The sequence below is a fragment of the Triticum dicoccoides genome, chromosome 5B, assembly GCF_002162155.2.
Source record: "Triticum dicoccoides isolate Atlit2015 ecotype Zavitan chromosome 5B, WEW_v2.0, whole genome shotgun sequence".
Lineage (NCBI taxonomy): Eukaryota > Viridiplantae > Streptophyta > Magnoliopsida > Poales > Poaceae > Triticum > Triticum dicoccoides.
The window spans coordinates 711,583,363-711,595,568 of record NC_041389.1 but is presented as its reverse complement, the minus strand read 5'-3'; the positions used below and the strand labels follow the sequence as shown (position 1 = coordinate 711,595,568).

Sequence of the window (12,206 nt, the reverse complement as noted above, 5' to 3'; positions counted from 1 at the left end):
TACTGTATATTTTAGTAAAACAAGAGTTGGAGTATTTTGGAGACTAAGACTATATATAGCAAACAAGGGCGCTAATATACTCATCTAAAAGATCCATTCAACATATTACAGAGAATAGGGATTACTTTAGGGGCGGAACCCCAGCTTGGATCAACAAAGCAAGTCATAAGTCATAACGCATAACCATCTTGTGTCGAGGTGTTCTCGTGGGGAGTCATTTGGCGTAGTAGCAATGTCGGGGTTTGTGCATGTTGTGTATTTGGAGAGTTTGGCAGGCTGCGTGTGCGGTTGTGGGGTTTCATGTCATGGGAGTAGTTTGTTCGTGCTTTGTTTGTATTGGTTTTTGTCCGATTTTCCGTAAATTAACTGGGTAATTTTCTTCGTCTTAATTAATCAACGAGGCAAAACTTCATGCATGGTGAGGAGTGAATGATGGTTACTGAAGAGTAAAAGGTTAACACATACAATAGTAGTCTCTACTGCCCAATCCTAACCAGGCAACACCACCGTCCATTTCTCCCGCAGAGCGGGTGTGCGAATGCAGTGATGAAGAGACAAAGCTGTTGCCCGGTGCTTCGTGGTCGTAATCCCTTGGGTGCCGGTGGCCAGGGCGGGCACGGGGAGCAAGGCTGACTCACCGGCTTGCCTGCTGACACTTTGCAATATCCACTCGACGGTGGAAATCCAAGTCGGATACCACCACTGCTGCTCTGCTTGCCAAATTGCCCGGAGCGAAACTAGGAGAGATCAGATTCAGTGCATGCATGAGGGCGCAACCAGATATACTCTTGTAAGTTCTTCTGCTAAGCTTTCGCTTTTCACTTTTCAGGTTGGAGCGATGTGTCCCGTAGAAGATATTATTGACCTTGGCGATGGAGTAAGATATTTCACAAGGCCGGTCAATAGTTCAGCACTTGGCACCAGGGTTAACTATGAAAAGTGCGCCGTATGGTAGAGGCCATGATTGGAATAGGATAGTGCCCTAGATGACACTAGTGGATCACATCAAACAGAGTACATATTTCTTGTCATGTAGTAATACTGAAACCATGATATTTTCTTACTGTGCAAGAGCCAAAACCCTTCTATCACTTCGAGGAAAGCGAGTGAATGATATTAACAAACACGAGGAAAGGTCCCTCCAAATTGCACTCTCTTTTTTTAAGAAGAAATTGCTTACTTCATTTATTTACCAAAGTTCGGAATTTTCGCTGATACAAACAGAAACAGGCAACACCGGCGCCGCGCAGCTGTGCTTACGTGCATGGCATGAGCCGTGGACTCCAGCCACGGCCCTTCTGCATGGTCGACCGGCAACGCTGGCGCCGCGCCGCTGTGTCCCGCGGGTGAGGGCTTCAACGTCAAGTGGACGTGCACGGAGGCGTGGGACTACGTACGGGAACACAGGTGGCTGCATCGATCCGAACGAGCAGCGCTCACGCGCCGGGACGACAAGCGTTCTCGACGCAGTCACCGATCTACTGCGGCCTCTCCCTCAGAAGGAGACGACGACCCGGCGGGCAGCAGCGAAGGACACACGCGACCGATCGCGGGAGGGCGTAGCTCTCGCAGATTTCGATCCGATCTACAATGGGCCTCAGGCTCATGCGTTAGAGTTGGCTCTACGAGATCAGCAGCTACCCTGGTACGTACATGGCGGCTACACATCCGACTACACCGAGCCGCTGCATCGAGCGATCTGCGTCGACCGACCCTCGGCACATCATCAAGCTGGACAACTACACCTACCCATCTGCACTGCATCAAGCAAAACTACACCAGGCTGAGCCACGGCATCAAGCTGACTACTAGTAAAGTTCATCGTCGAGCACACTACGAGAAGCAACATCGACATGCATCACCCACACGCCAGGCCGGTGTGCAAAGCGATACAATTCTCGTTGATTTCTCTGACGCGACACGACATCGACACTTGGTCGCCGCGAGGGACTTCTTCAAGCGACACATTATCATCGATACGCCGCTGTGACGCCATCACCGACACTTCATCGTCAAGGTCTTCATCAACATGGTCTTCATCAACATCTTCGTCAACACAGCGCCGCTGCCTCATCCACAAGATGGACACCTAGCGTCCTCTGACAGATTTTTCTGCAAGACGCGACCTCGACGACGGCAATGACTGCGTCACGACGACGGCATCAACCATGTCATACACGACGACATGACTGCATCAACACGGCGTCACTCTAGTGACCAGCCAACACGGCCACACGGTTCTGGCAAAACCGATGTGTGCTCGATGGGTTTCCTCCGGTCCTTGCAAAAGCGGTGGACTCATCGCTGACGGCACCCTCTGACATCTGTGAGGTGCATTATTCATGACTGCAGCTCCGTCATCTACAACATAGCACTTTTTTTTGCGCCTCCGGCTTTGTGTGGCTTCATCATCCACGACGGCTACATCACCGACCATGACTACCTCGACCACGGCTACATCATGATCGGCTACCTCGACATCGACCCACGGCTACATCATGATCGGCTACCTCGACATCCACATTAATGGCTTGGTCTACAGCAACACATCGGCAACAACTCCAGTCAACAACGTCCGCGTCGTCATCAGCGTCCACGCCGCTTCCGATGTGACTGCGGGAGGGAATAGAGGAGAGTCGAGGAGGCACCAGAAGGGGACGCAGGCACCGCCCTAGGTGCCAACCCATCAGAGACGCAGTTGATAATGGCGTGGCGGAGAAGACGAGGAAGCACAAGACTTCAAATTCAGTCGTAATCATCCGTTTCACTCCCGCTACGACTGAGGGGGATTGTTAGAAGTATAAACGTAGAGATAAGGAGAGATAGAGATAAACTAGTTTAAACACAGAATATCTTGCCTTGTACTCCAAACCTTTACCCCTCATGTACTTCTATATATACCCCATATGAGGGTCAGTTCAATACAACACAAATATTATCATCCTATAATTTCCACACTCCAGACACAGTATGCAATTACTCGGTAGATGGGGGGAAAGGTCCAGAAATATTTCTCTACACTTGCGGTAGCTGCTATTGACTAGTAAAATTCAGAAGGCAAAGCCTCCCAAAGTCACATTCTGAGACTAAGGGTCTCCAAAGACTCATTCTGAAAAGACAGCCTCAACAAGTCGAGAACCCGAATGATGCCTCCCAGCAGGTGAACAGGTCAGCTTACACTAGGCAATTCGTCAGTACATTAAAACAGAAAATCATGCATCTAGATAGCAGTACACACACAATTTACCTAAATTTCAAGGTAAACACAAACGAACCAAGTATTTTCTCGCTACCGATACACGACTGACTGCTCCTCATACACAGTCAACACTCTAGCAGTTGGAGGAGTTAGGGGATTTAACATTTATTATTATCTCCACGAGCGAGGAGGATCCATGTGCGAGCCTCTCCCTAATCCGATGACTGCTAGCTTCATCCACCTGGGATCTCGTCGCGGACTCAAGGTCTGTGTCCTTGCAATACTCACATGGGCGTTCAACATCCAGCTCAATTCTCTTCAACCCCACGGCTCGTTCCATGACAAGCCTTATATAGTTTATCACCTTGTCTTCTTCCTCAAACCCGAAAATCAACAAGAACTTCAATTTCAAGTTCTTAGAATCCTTGGATGGCTCCCAAACCACAGTGGTCTTCTCAGCACTATCCTTGGGTGTTTCAACACATGAATGTCGAGTTCGAGATAACTTCATGCAAGGACATAGAAAATAAATAACACATGTTATCAAATATTTTTTGCCATATTTTAAAGAAAATTTAACACCCTCGATACTATTACTTAAGTTTAGGTCCCTGAAAGAGATTTTGAACAAACTTCCTTGTATTTGGGAATTCTAGAATGAGTCAAATCCACACTGAGATATGGAACTGAAAGAAGTTAAAGTAACAGCCATACTCCCAAATTCAAAGCAACAGACTTACTGTCAAACTAAAGAGTGCAGGTGCAGCGTCAAGGATAAATAGGGTCCAGCTCAGATCACACTCAGGGAAGATACCAAAAAGAGACACATGACCCAGATTTCTGAATATAGCAGCAAGCTGGTTCGGATGTTCCGGTTGAATCCAAATCTGCAGAAGGAAGAACACAAATACACAGCTGAAATAGGTAGAGAAGAAGGCGAACATATGATATGTGTGCAGAAGAAATTTAGATGATAGATATAAATTAGCTTTACCATTTGGTGGCAAAAATTGAGAGATATTCTGGACAGGTTCATGGCACTCCCTGACAAGCACTTGCTCAGCAAGAATGGCGCCTGCCACGCCATGGCGCCGGTACTGAGGCTCACATTGCAAAGCTCTGGAACATAGCCAAAGCGCACAGGAGGGTTCGCCAAGCGCCAAGATGTGCACTGCACTTTACTGAGCTTGGGGACAGAGATGAGCTCGATCTGCGTGCACCCAAATTGGATGAATTCGAGATCCTTGATCCCAGAACACGGTGTGTTGATCTTGAGCGGTGTGTGCTCGTCAACCAGTTGGCAAAAACTCAGAGTGAGGTGCGTGAGCCTGTCACAGGCACTAATGAGGTCGGTGACGTCGGGATGCCCAAACGCAAGGTTCTTGAGTGTAAGCCTGGTGAGCCACCGGAAAGCGAGTGGGTAGTCGCGGGAGAAGGACATGAACTGCTGCCCAAACTCGGCGAGCTGCAGGGCAGTGTTTCTCTTGTATGGCGAGCATGTGCCAAAATGGAGCCGTTTGGTCTCGCCGCGGCTGACGACGTGCTCAACGGCGCGGCCGATGGAGCTCAGGTGGGGGGCCGACAGGAAGAAGCGGAGGCTGATGGACTTGACAGCATGACTGCCGTTGCAGTCGCAGTCGCGGTCGGTCAGCAAACTCCGTGCCGCGCCCGTGAACGCGTCCATGTACTGGAGCAGCGTGGTGCAGCGGAAATGGCGACCGTTGAGGTGCAGGCGCGAGAGGCGGTGGGCGAGGTGCCGCCACCGCGTCGAGACTGCTCCGGCGCGGACCGCCTCGCGCAGTTCAAGGCGCTCGAGGATTCCGAGGAGGAGGTCGTCAGGGAGCGCGCTGATCCTTTCGTCATCTCGGCCGACGTTGCGCTTGTGCAGCGGCAGCGACTCCATGGCCGGCCGGGATTCGAAAGCCGATTTGGATTTGTTGGTTGAGACCCTAGCTAGAACTGACCGATGAGATGGGCCCCTAGCGGCGACGACCTGCTCCAAGGACGCGGCTCCCCATCCTCCCTCCGGCGCTCTGCTCCGTCGATCTGGATCGGATCCGCCGCGCGGGCAGCTGGATGGATCCGGCGGCTCTTGGCTCCTCCTCGTTCCCCTCCCCTCCGGGTTGCTGTTGCTAGTTAGCTCCGATTTGGTGGCTGATTGGATGGTGGATGCATTCGATTGGAGTGGATTCGTGAGTGAATTGGAGCTCTCGACGGTGGGAATTGGATGATGCGCGAGCACGGGAGGAAGGAGACGGCGGTGCTGTGTTGTGCTGTGCGAGAGAAGGCGGCTTTGTGTAAATTTCACTTCGGCTCCTAAGAGCATCTCGAGCCGCGCCCCCGACACGTCCCTCATGGCCATTTTTTAGCACCGACGCCTAAAAAAGGTCCAGTCATTTCCTTAGAAGACCATTTTTCATCGGTTTGAGCTAAAATTGGCGTCGGCGGACCCAGACCGATCCCGGCGCGCTGCGGTGCCGGGGAAACCAATTTTGGCGCGAATGAGAATGGGCCCGCCAAGTCAGCGACACGCCGCTTCGTCGTCCTCATCGCCTTGGTTCCCGCGGGAATCAATGCCAAGGCTGTCGCGTTGCCGCGCCGGTCAGCCTCAATTGATGCCTCACGGACGGCGCAGTGAAGGCGGCGCGACGCGCGTCCCGCCCGGCCCGCTCCAGCCACGCGTCACCCGGCATGCAGATTCTCACCGCCCCGCTTCAGCTATAAAAGCCAACCTCCCCGCCGGTGAACGCCACAGTCGCCACAACTTTCCTTCTCTATCGCCTCGTCTCATCACAGAAGCAACTCTCCCCCCTCTTTCCCCACCGACGAGCAATGTTGAGCAGTATCCCGGTGACGCCGCGGTAGCGAACGGCTTCGGCCGCCGCCCATCTCCACGAGGACGAGGCGCGCATCCTCTACGAGGCCGACTATCCAGCGCCACCAGACATGCGGGTGCCGGACTCGTGGAAGTTGAGCGCCAGCGGCGTCCCGGTACCCCCGGCGCCCACCGAGGCTAAACGGCGGGCCGAGATCGCCCGCATCCATTCGTCGATGTCGGAGGAGTAGCCGAACGAGCCGAGGTACGCCGCCGACAGACACACGCTGTGGACGATGTACTTCGACCGCCGCCGCGAAGACCAGATCACCTCCGCCAACGGCACCATCCCCGCGGCCGGCTCAACGCTGATGGGCAGCGCGAATGGTGGGGCGTGCCCGGCTGCACCCTCGAGGCCGTCCTCGACCACATCGAGACCGGCAACACTGTTGGGGAACGCAGTAATTTCAAAAAAATTCCTACGATCATGCAAGATCTATCTAGGTGATGCATAGCAATGAGAAGGAAGAGTGTGTCCACGTACCCTCGTAGACTGAAAGCGGAAGCATTTCAATAGCGCGGTTGATGTAGTCAAACTTCTTCGTGATCCAACCGATCAAGTACCGAACATATGGCACCTCCGCGTTCAGCACACGTTCAGCTCGATGACGTCCCTCGTGCTCTTGATCCAGTTGAGGACGAGGGTGAGTTCCCTCATCACGACGGAGTGGTGACGACGATGATGATGATGTTACCGGCGCAGGGCTTTGCCTAAGCACTATGATGGTATGATCGAGGTGTGTAACTGTGAAGGGGGGCACCGCACATGGTTAAGAGAAATTTGTGTGTCTTTGGGATGCCTCCTGCCCACGTATATAAAGGAGGGAGGGAGAGAGGCCGCCCCCCCTAGCGGTGCCAAGAGTATGGAGTCCTGCTAGGACTTCCAAGTCCTAGTAGGAATCCCTTCCCTTTTAGGAGTAGGAGAGAAGGAAAGAGGGAAAGAGAGAGGGAGTAGGAAAGGGCAAGGGGGGTGCTGCCTCCTTCCCCTAGTCCAATTCGGACCCATGGGGGGCACGCCACCTCCTCTTGGCCTGCTTCCTCTATTTACCATATGGCCAAATAAGGCCCATTACTTCTCCCAGTGAATTCCCGTAACTCCTTGGTACTCCGAAAAATACCCGAATCACTCGGAATCTTTCCGATGTCCGAATATAGCCTTCCAATATATGAATCTCGACCATTTCGAGACTCCTCGTCATGTCTGTGATCTCATCTAGGACTCCAAACAAATTTCGGTCATCAAATCACATAACTCATAATACAAATCATCATCGAACATTAAGCGTGCGGACCCTACGGGTTCGAGAACTATGTAAACATGACCGAGACACATCTCTGGTCAATAACCAACAGCGGAACCTGGATGCTTATATTGGCTCCTACATATTCTATGAAGATCTTTATCGGTCAAACTGCATAACAACATACGTTGTTCCCTTTGTCATCGGTATGTTACTTATCCCAGATTCGATCATCGGTATCATCATACCTAGTTCAATCTCGTTACTGGCAAGTATCTTTAGTCGTTCCGTAATACTTCATCCCACAACTAACTCATTAGTCACATTGCTTGCAAGGCTTATAGTGATGAGCATTACCGAGAGGGCCCAGAGATACCTCTCCGAAACACAGAGTGACAAATCTTAATCTTGATCTATGCCAACCCAACAAACACCTTCGGAGACACCTGTAGAGCATCTTTATAATCACTCAGTTACGTTGTGACGTTTGATAGCACATAAGGTGTTCCTCCGGTATCCGGGATTTGCATAATCTCATAGTCTGAGGAACATGTATAAGTCATGAAGAAAGTAGTAGCAATGAAACTGTAACGATCATAATGCTAAGCTATCGGATGGGTCTTGTCCATCACATCATTCTCCTAATGATGTGATCCCGTTCATCAAATAACAACACATGTCTATGGCTAGGAAACATAACCATCTTTGATTAACGAGCTAGTCAAGTAGAGGCATACTAGGGACACGTTGTTTTATCTATGTATTCACACATGTACTAAGTTTCCGGTTAATACAAATCTAGAATGAATAATAAACATTTATCATGATATAAGGAAATGTAAATAACAACTTTATTATTGCCTCTAGGGCATATTTCCTTCAGTCTCCCACTTGCACTAGAGTCAATAATCTAGTTCACATCGCCGTGTGATTTAACACCCATAGTTCACATCTGTATGTGATTAGCATCCGTAGTTCACATCACCATGTGATCAACACCCAAAGGGTTTACTAGAGTCAATAATCTAGTTCACATCGCTATGTGATTAACACCCAAAGAGTACTAAGGTGTGATCATGTTTTGCTCGTGAGAGAAGTTTAGTCAACGGGTCTGATATATTCAGAGCCGTATGTATTTTGCAAATTTTCTATGTCTACAATGCTCTGCATGAGCTACTCTCGCTAATTGCTCCCACTTTCAATATGTATCCAGATTGAGACTTAGAGTCATTTGGATTGATGTAAACGCTTGCATCGATGTAACTCTTTACGCTGAACTCTTTTATCACCTCCATAACCGAGAAATATTTCCTTAGTCTTCTTAGGTAACTAAGGATAACTTTTGACCATTGTCCAGTGATCCACTCCTGGATCACTAGCGTACCCCCTTGCCAAACTCATGATAAGGTGCATAATAGGTCTGGTACATAGCATAGCATACTTTATAGAATCTATGGCTGAGGCATAGGGAATGACTTTCATTCTCTTTATATTTTCTGTTGTGGTCGGGTTTTGAGTCTTACTCAACTTTACAACTTGCAACACAGGCAAGAACTCCTCCTTTGATTGTTCCATTTTGAACTACTTCAAAATCTTGGTCAAGGTATGCACTCATTGAAAAATCTTATCAAGAGTCTTGATCTATCTCTATAGATCTTGATGCCCAATATGTAAGCAGCTTCACCGAGGTCTTTCTTTGAAAAACTCCTTTCAAACACTCCTTTATGCTTTCCAGAAAATTCTACATCATTTCCAATTAACAAGATGTTATTCACATATACTTATCAGAAAGGCTGTAGTGCTCCAACTCGCTTTCTTGTAAATACAGGCTTCATCGCAAGTCTGTATAAAACTATATGCTTTGATCAACTCATCAAATCGTATATTCCAACTCCAAGATGCTTGCACCAGTTTATTGATGGATCACTAGAGCTTGCACACCTTGTTAGTATCTTTAGGATCGACAAAACCTTCTGGTTGCATCATATACAACTCTTTTTCAAGAAATATACATTTAAGGAATGCAGTTTTGACATCCATTTGCCAGATTTCATAAAATATGGCAACTGCTAACATGATTCAGACGGATTTAAGCATCGCTACAGTTGAGAAAATTTCACTGTAGTCAACACCTTGAACTTGTCGAAAACCCTTTTGTGACAAGTTGAGCTTTGTAAATAGTAACACTATTATCAGCGTCTGTCTTCCTCTTGAAGATCCATATATTTTCTATATCTTGCCTATCATCGGGGAAGTACACCAAAGTCCACACTTTATTCTCATACATGGGTCCCATCTCAGATTTCATGGCCTCAAGCCATTTCACGGAATCTGGGCTCATCATCGCTTCCTCATAGTTCGTAGGTTCATCATGGTCTTGTAACATGACTTCCAAGACAGGATTACCGTACCGCTCTGGTGTGAATTGTACTCTCGAAGACCTACGAGATTCGGTAGTAACTTGATCTAAAGTTTCATGATCATCATCATTAGCTTCCTCTCTAATTGGTGTAGGAGTCATTTGAACTGATTTCTGTGATGTACTACTTTCCAATTCGGGAGAATGTACTATTACCTCATCAAGTTCTACTTTCCTCCCACTCACATCTTTCGAGAGAAACTCCTTCTCTTGAAAGGATCCATTCTTAGCAATGAATATCTTGCTTTCGGATCTGTGATAGAAGGTGTACCCAATATTTTCCTTTGGGTATCCTATGAAGACACACTTCTCCGATTTGGGTTCGAGCTTATTAGGTTGAAGCTTTTTCACATAAGCATCACAACCCCAAACTTTAAGAAACAACAACTTAGGTTTATTGCCAAACCGCAGTTCATACGGTGTCGTCTCAATGGATTTTTATGGTGCCCTGTTTAACCTGAATGTAGCTGTCTCTAACAAGGTTATCGGAATCGCGATTCTAAATCGGATTGGAGCTCGAATGGCAGGATCGCAAATCATAGAATCTTCACTATCAGGATCGTGAAAACGTAGATTCTATGAACCAAAATCGTAGTTTCAGAGGGCTTAGTTTGGATCGTAAAGTCGTAGAATCGTACAACAGAATTGCGATTCTGACAACCTTTGTCTCTAATGCATAATCTCAAACGATAGTGGTAAATCGGTAAGAGACATCATAGATCACACCATATCTAATAAAGTGCGGTTACGATGTTCGGACACACCATTACGCTGTGTTGTTCCATGTGGCATGAGCTGTGAAACTATTCCACATTATTTTAAATGAAGGCCAAACTCATAACTCAAATATTCTCCTCCACGATGAGATTGTAGAAACTTTATTTTCTTGTTACGATGATTCTACACTTCATTCTGAAATTCTTTGAACTTTTCAAATGTTTCAGACTTGTGTTTCATTAAGTAGATATACCCATATCTGCTCAAATCATCTGTCAAGGTTAGAAAATAATGATACCTGCCACAAGGCTCAACACTCATCGGACCGCATACATCGGTATGTATTATTTCCAATAAGTCATTAGCCCGTTCCATTGTTCTGGAGAACAGAGTTTTAGTCATCTTGCCGATAAGGCACGATTGCAAGTATCAAATGATTCATAATCAAGTGATTCCAAAAGCACATTAGCATGGAGTTTCTTCATGCGCTATACACCAATATGACCAAAACGGCAGTGCCACAAGTATGTTGCACTATCATTATCAACTTTGCATCTTTTGGCATCAATAATCATGAATATATGTATTACCACGATAGAGATTCAATAAACCATCAATATTGAGTGTATGACCATAGAAGGTTTTATTCATGTAAACAGAATAATAATTATTCTTTATCATAAATGAATAACCATATTGCACTAAACGTGATCTAATCATATTCATGCTCAACGCAAATACACAATAACTTTTATTTAGGTTCAACGCCAATCCCAAAAGTATAGGGAGTGTACGATGATGATCATATCAATCTTGGAACCACTTCCAACACACAACGTCACTTCATCCTCAACTAGTCACTATTTATTCTACGACTCCTATTTCGAGTTACAAATCTTAGCAACCGAACAAGTATCAAATATCCAGGAGTTACTACGAGCACTAGTAAGGTACACATCAATAACATGTATATCAAAAGTAAGGATCCGCCGCGCGGGCAGCTGGATGGATCCGGCGGCTCTTGGCTCCTCCTCGATCCCCTTCCCTCCGGGTTGCTATTGCTAGTTAGCTCTGATTTCGTGGCTGATTGGATGGTGGATGCATTCGATTGGAGTGGATTCGTGAGTGAATTGGAGCTCTCGACGGTGGGAATTGGATGATGCGCGAGCACGGGAGGAAGGAGACGGCGGTGCTGTCTTGTGCTGTGCGAGAGAAGGCGGCTTTGTGTAAATTTCACTTCAGCTCCGAAGAGCATATCCAGCCGCGCCCCCGACACGTCCCTCATGGCCATTTTTTAGCACCGACGCCCAAAAAAGGTCCAGTCATTTCCTTAGAAGACCATTTTTCATCGGTTTGAGCCAAAATTGGCGTCGGCGGACCCAGACCGATCCCGGCGCGCTGCGGTGCCGGGGAAACCGATTTTGGCGCGAATGAGAATGGGCCCGCCGAGTCAGCGACACGCCCCTTCGTCGTCCTCATCGTCTCGGTTCCGGCGGGAATCAATGCCAAGTCTGCCGCGCCGGTCAGCCTCCATTGATGCCTCACGGGCAGCGCAGTGAATGCGCCGCGACGCGCGTCCCGCCCGCTCGCGCTACACGTCACCCGGCATTGCAGGTTCTTACCGCCCCGCTTCGGCTATAAAAGCCAACCCCCCCGCCGATGAACGCCACAGTCACCACAACTCGCCTTCTCTCTCGCCTTGTCTCACCATAGAAGCAACTCCCCCCCCCCCTCTTTCCCTACCGATGAGAAATG

At 48.1% G+C, this 12,206-nt stretch overlaps 1 protein-coding gene across 1 annotated transcript; it reads right to left on the bottom strand.

Annotated features, from left to right (window-relative positions):
* Positions 1–3,332: 3,332 nt before the first annotated feature.
* Positions 3,333–5,102, bottom strand: LOC119310682. The gene is made up of 3 exons (XM_037586345.1): positions 4,194–5,102; positions 3,940–4,086; positions 3,333–3,704 (listed from the first exon to the last, which is right to left on the bottom strand). The coding sequence occupies exons 1-3, from the start codon at positions 5,100–5,102 to the stop codon at positions 3,333–3,335; spliced, it is 1,428 nt and encodes a 475-aa protein (XP_037442242.1).
* Positions 5,103–12,206: the final 7,104 nt, after the last annotated feature.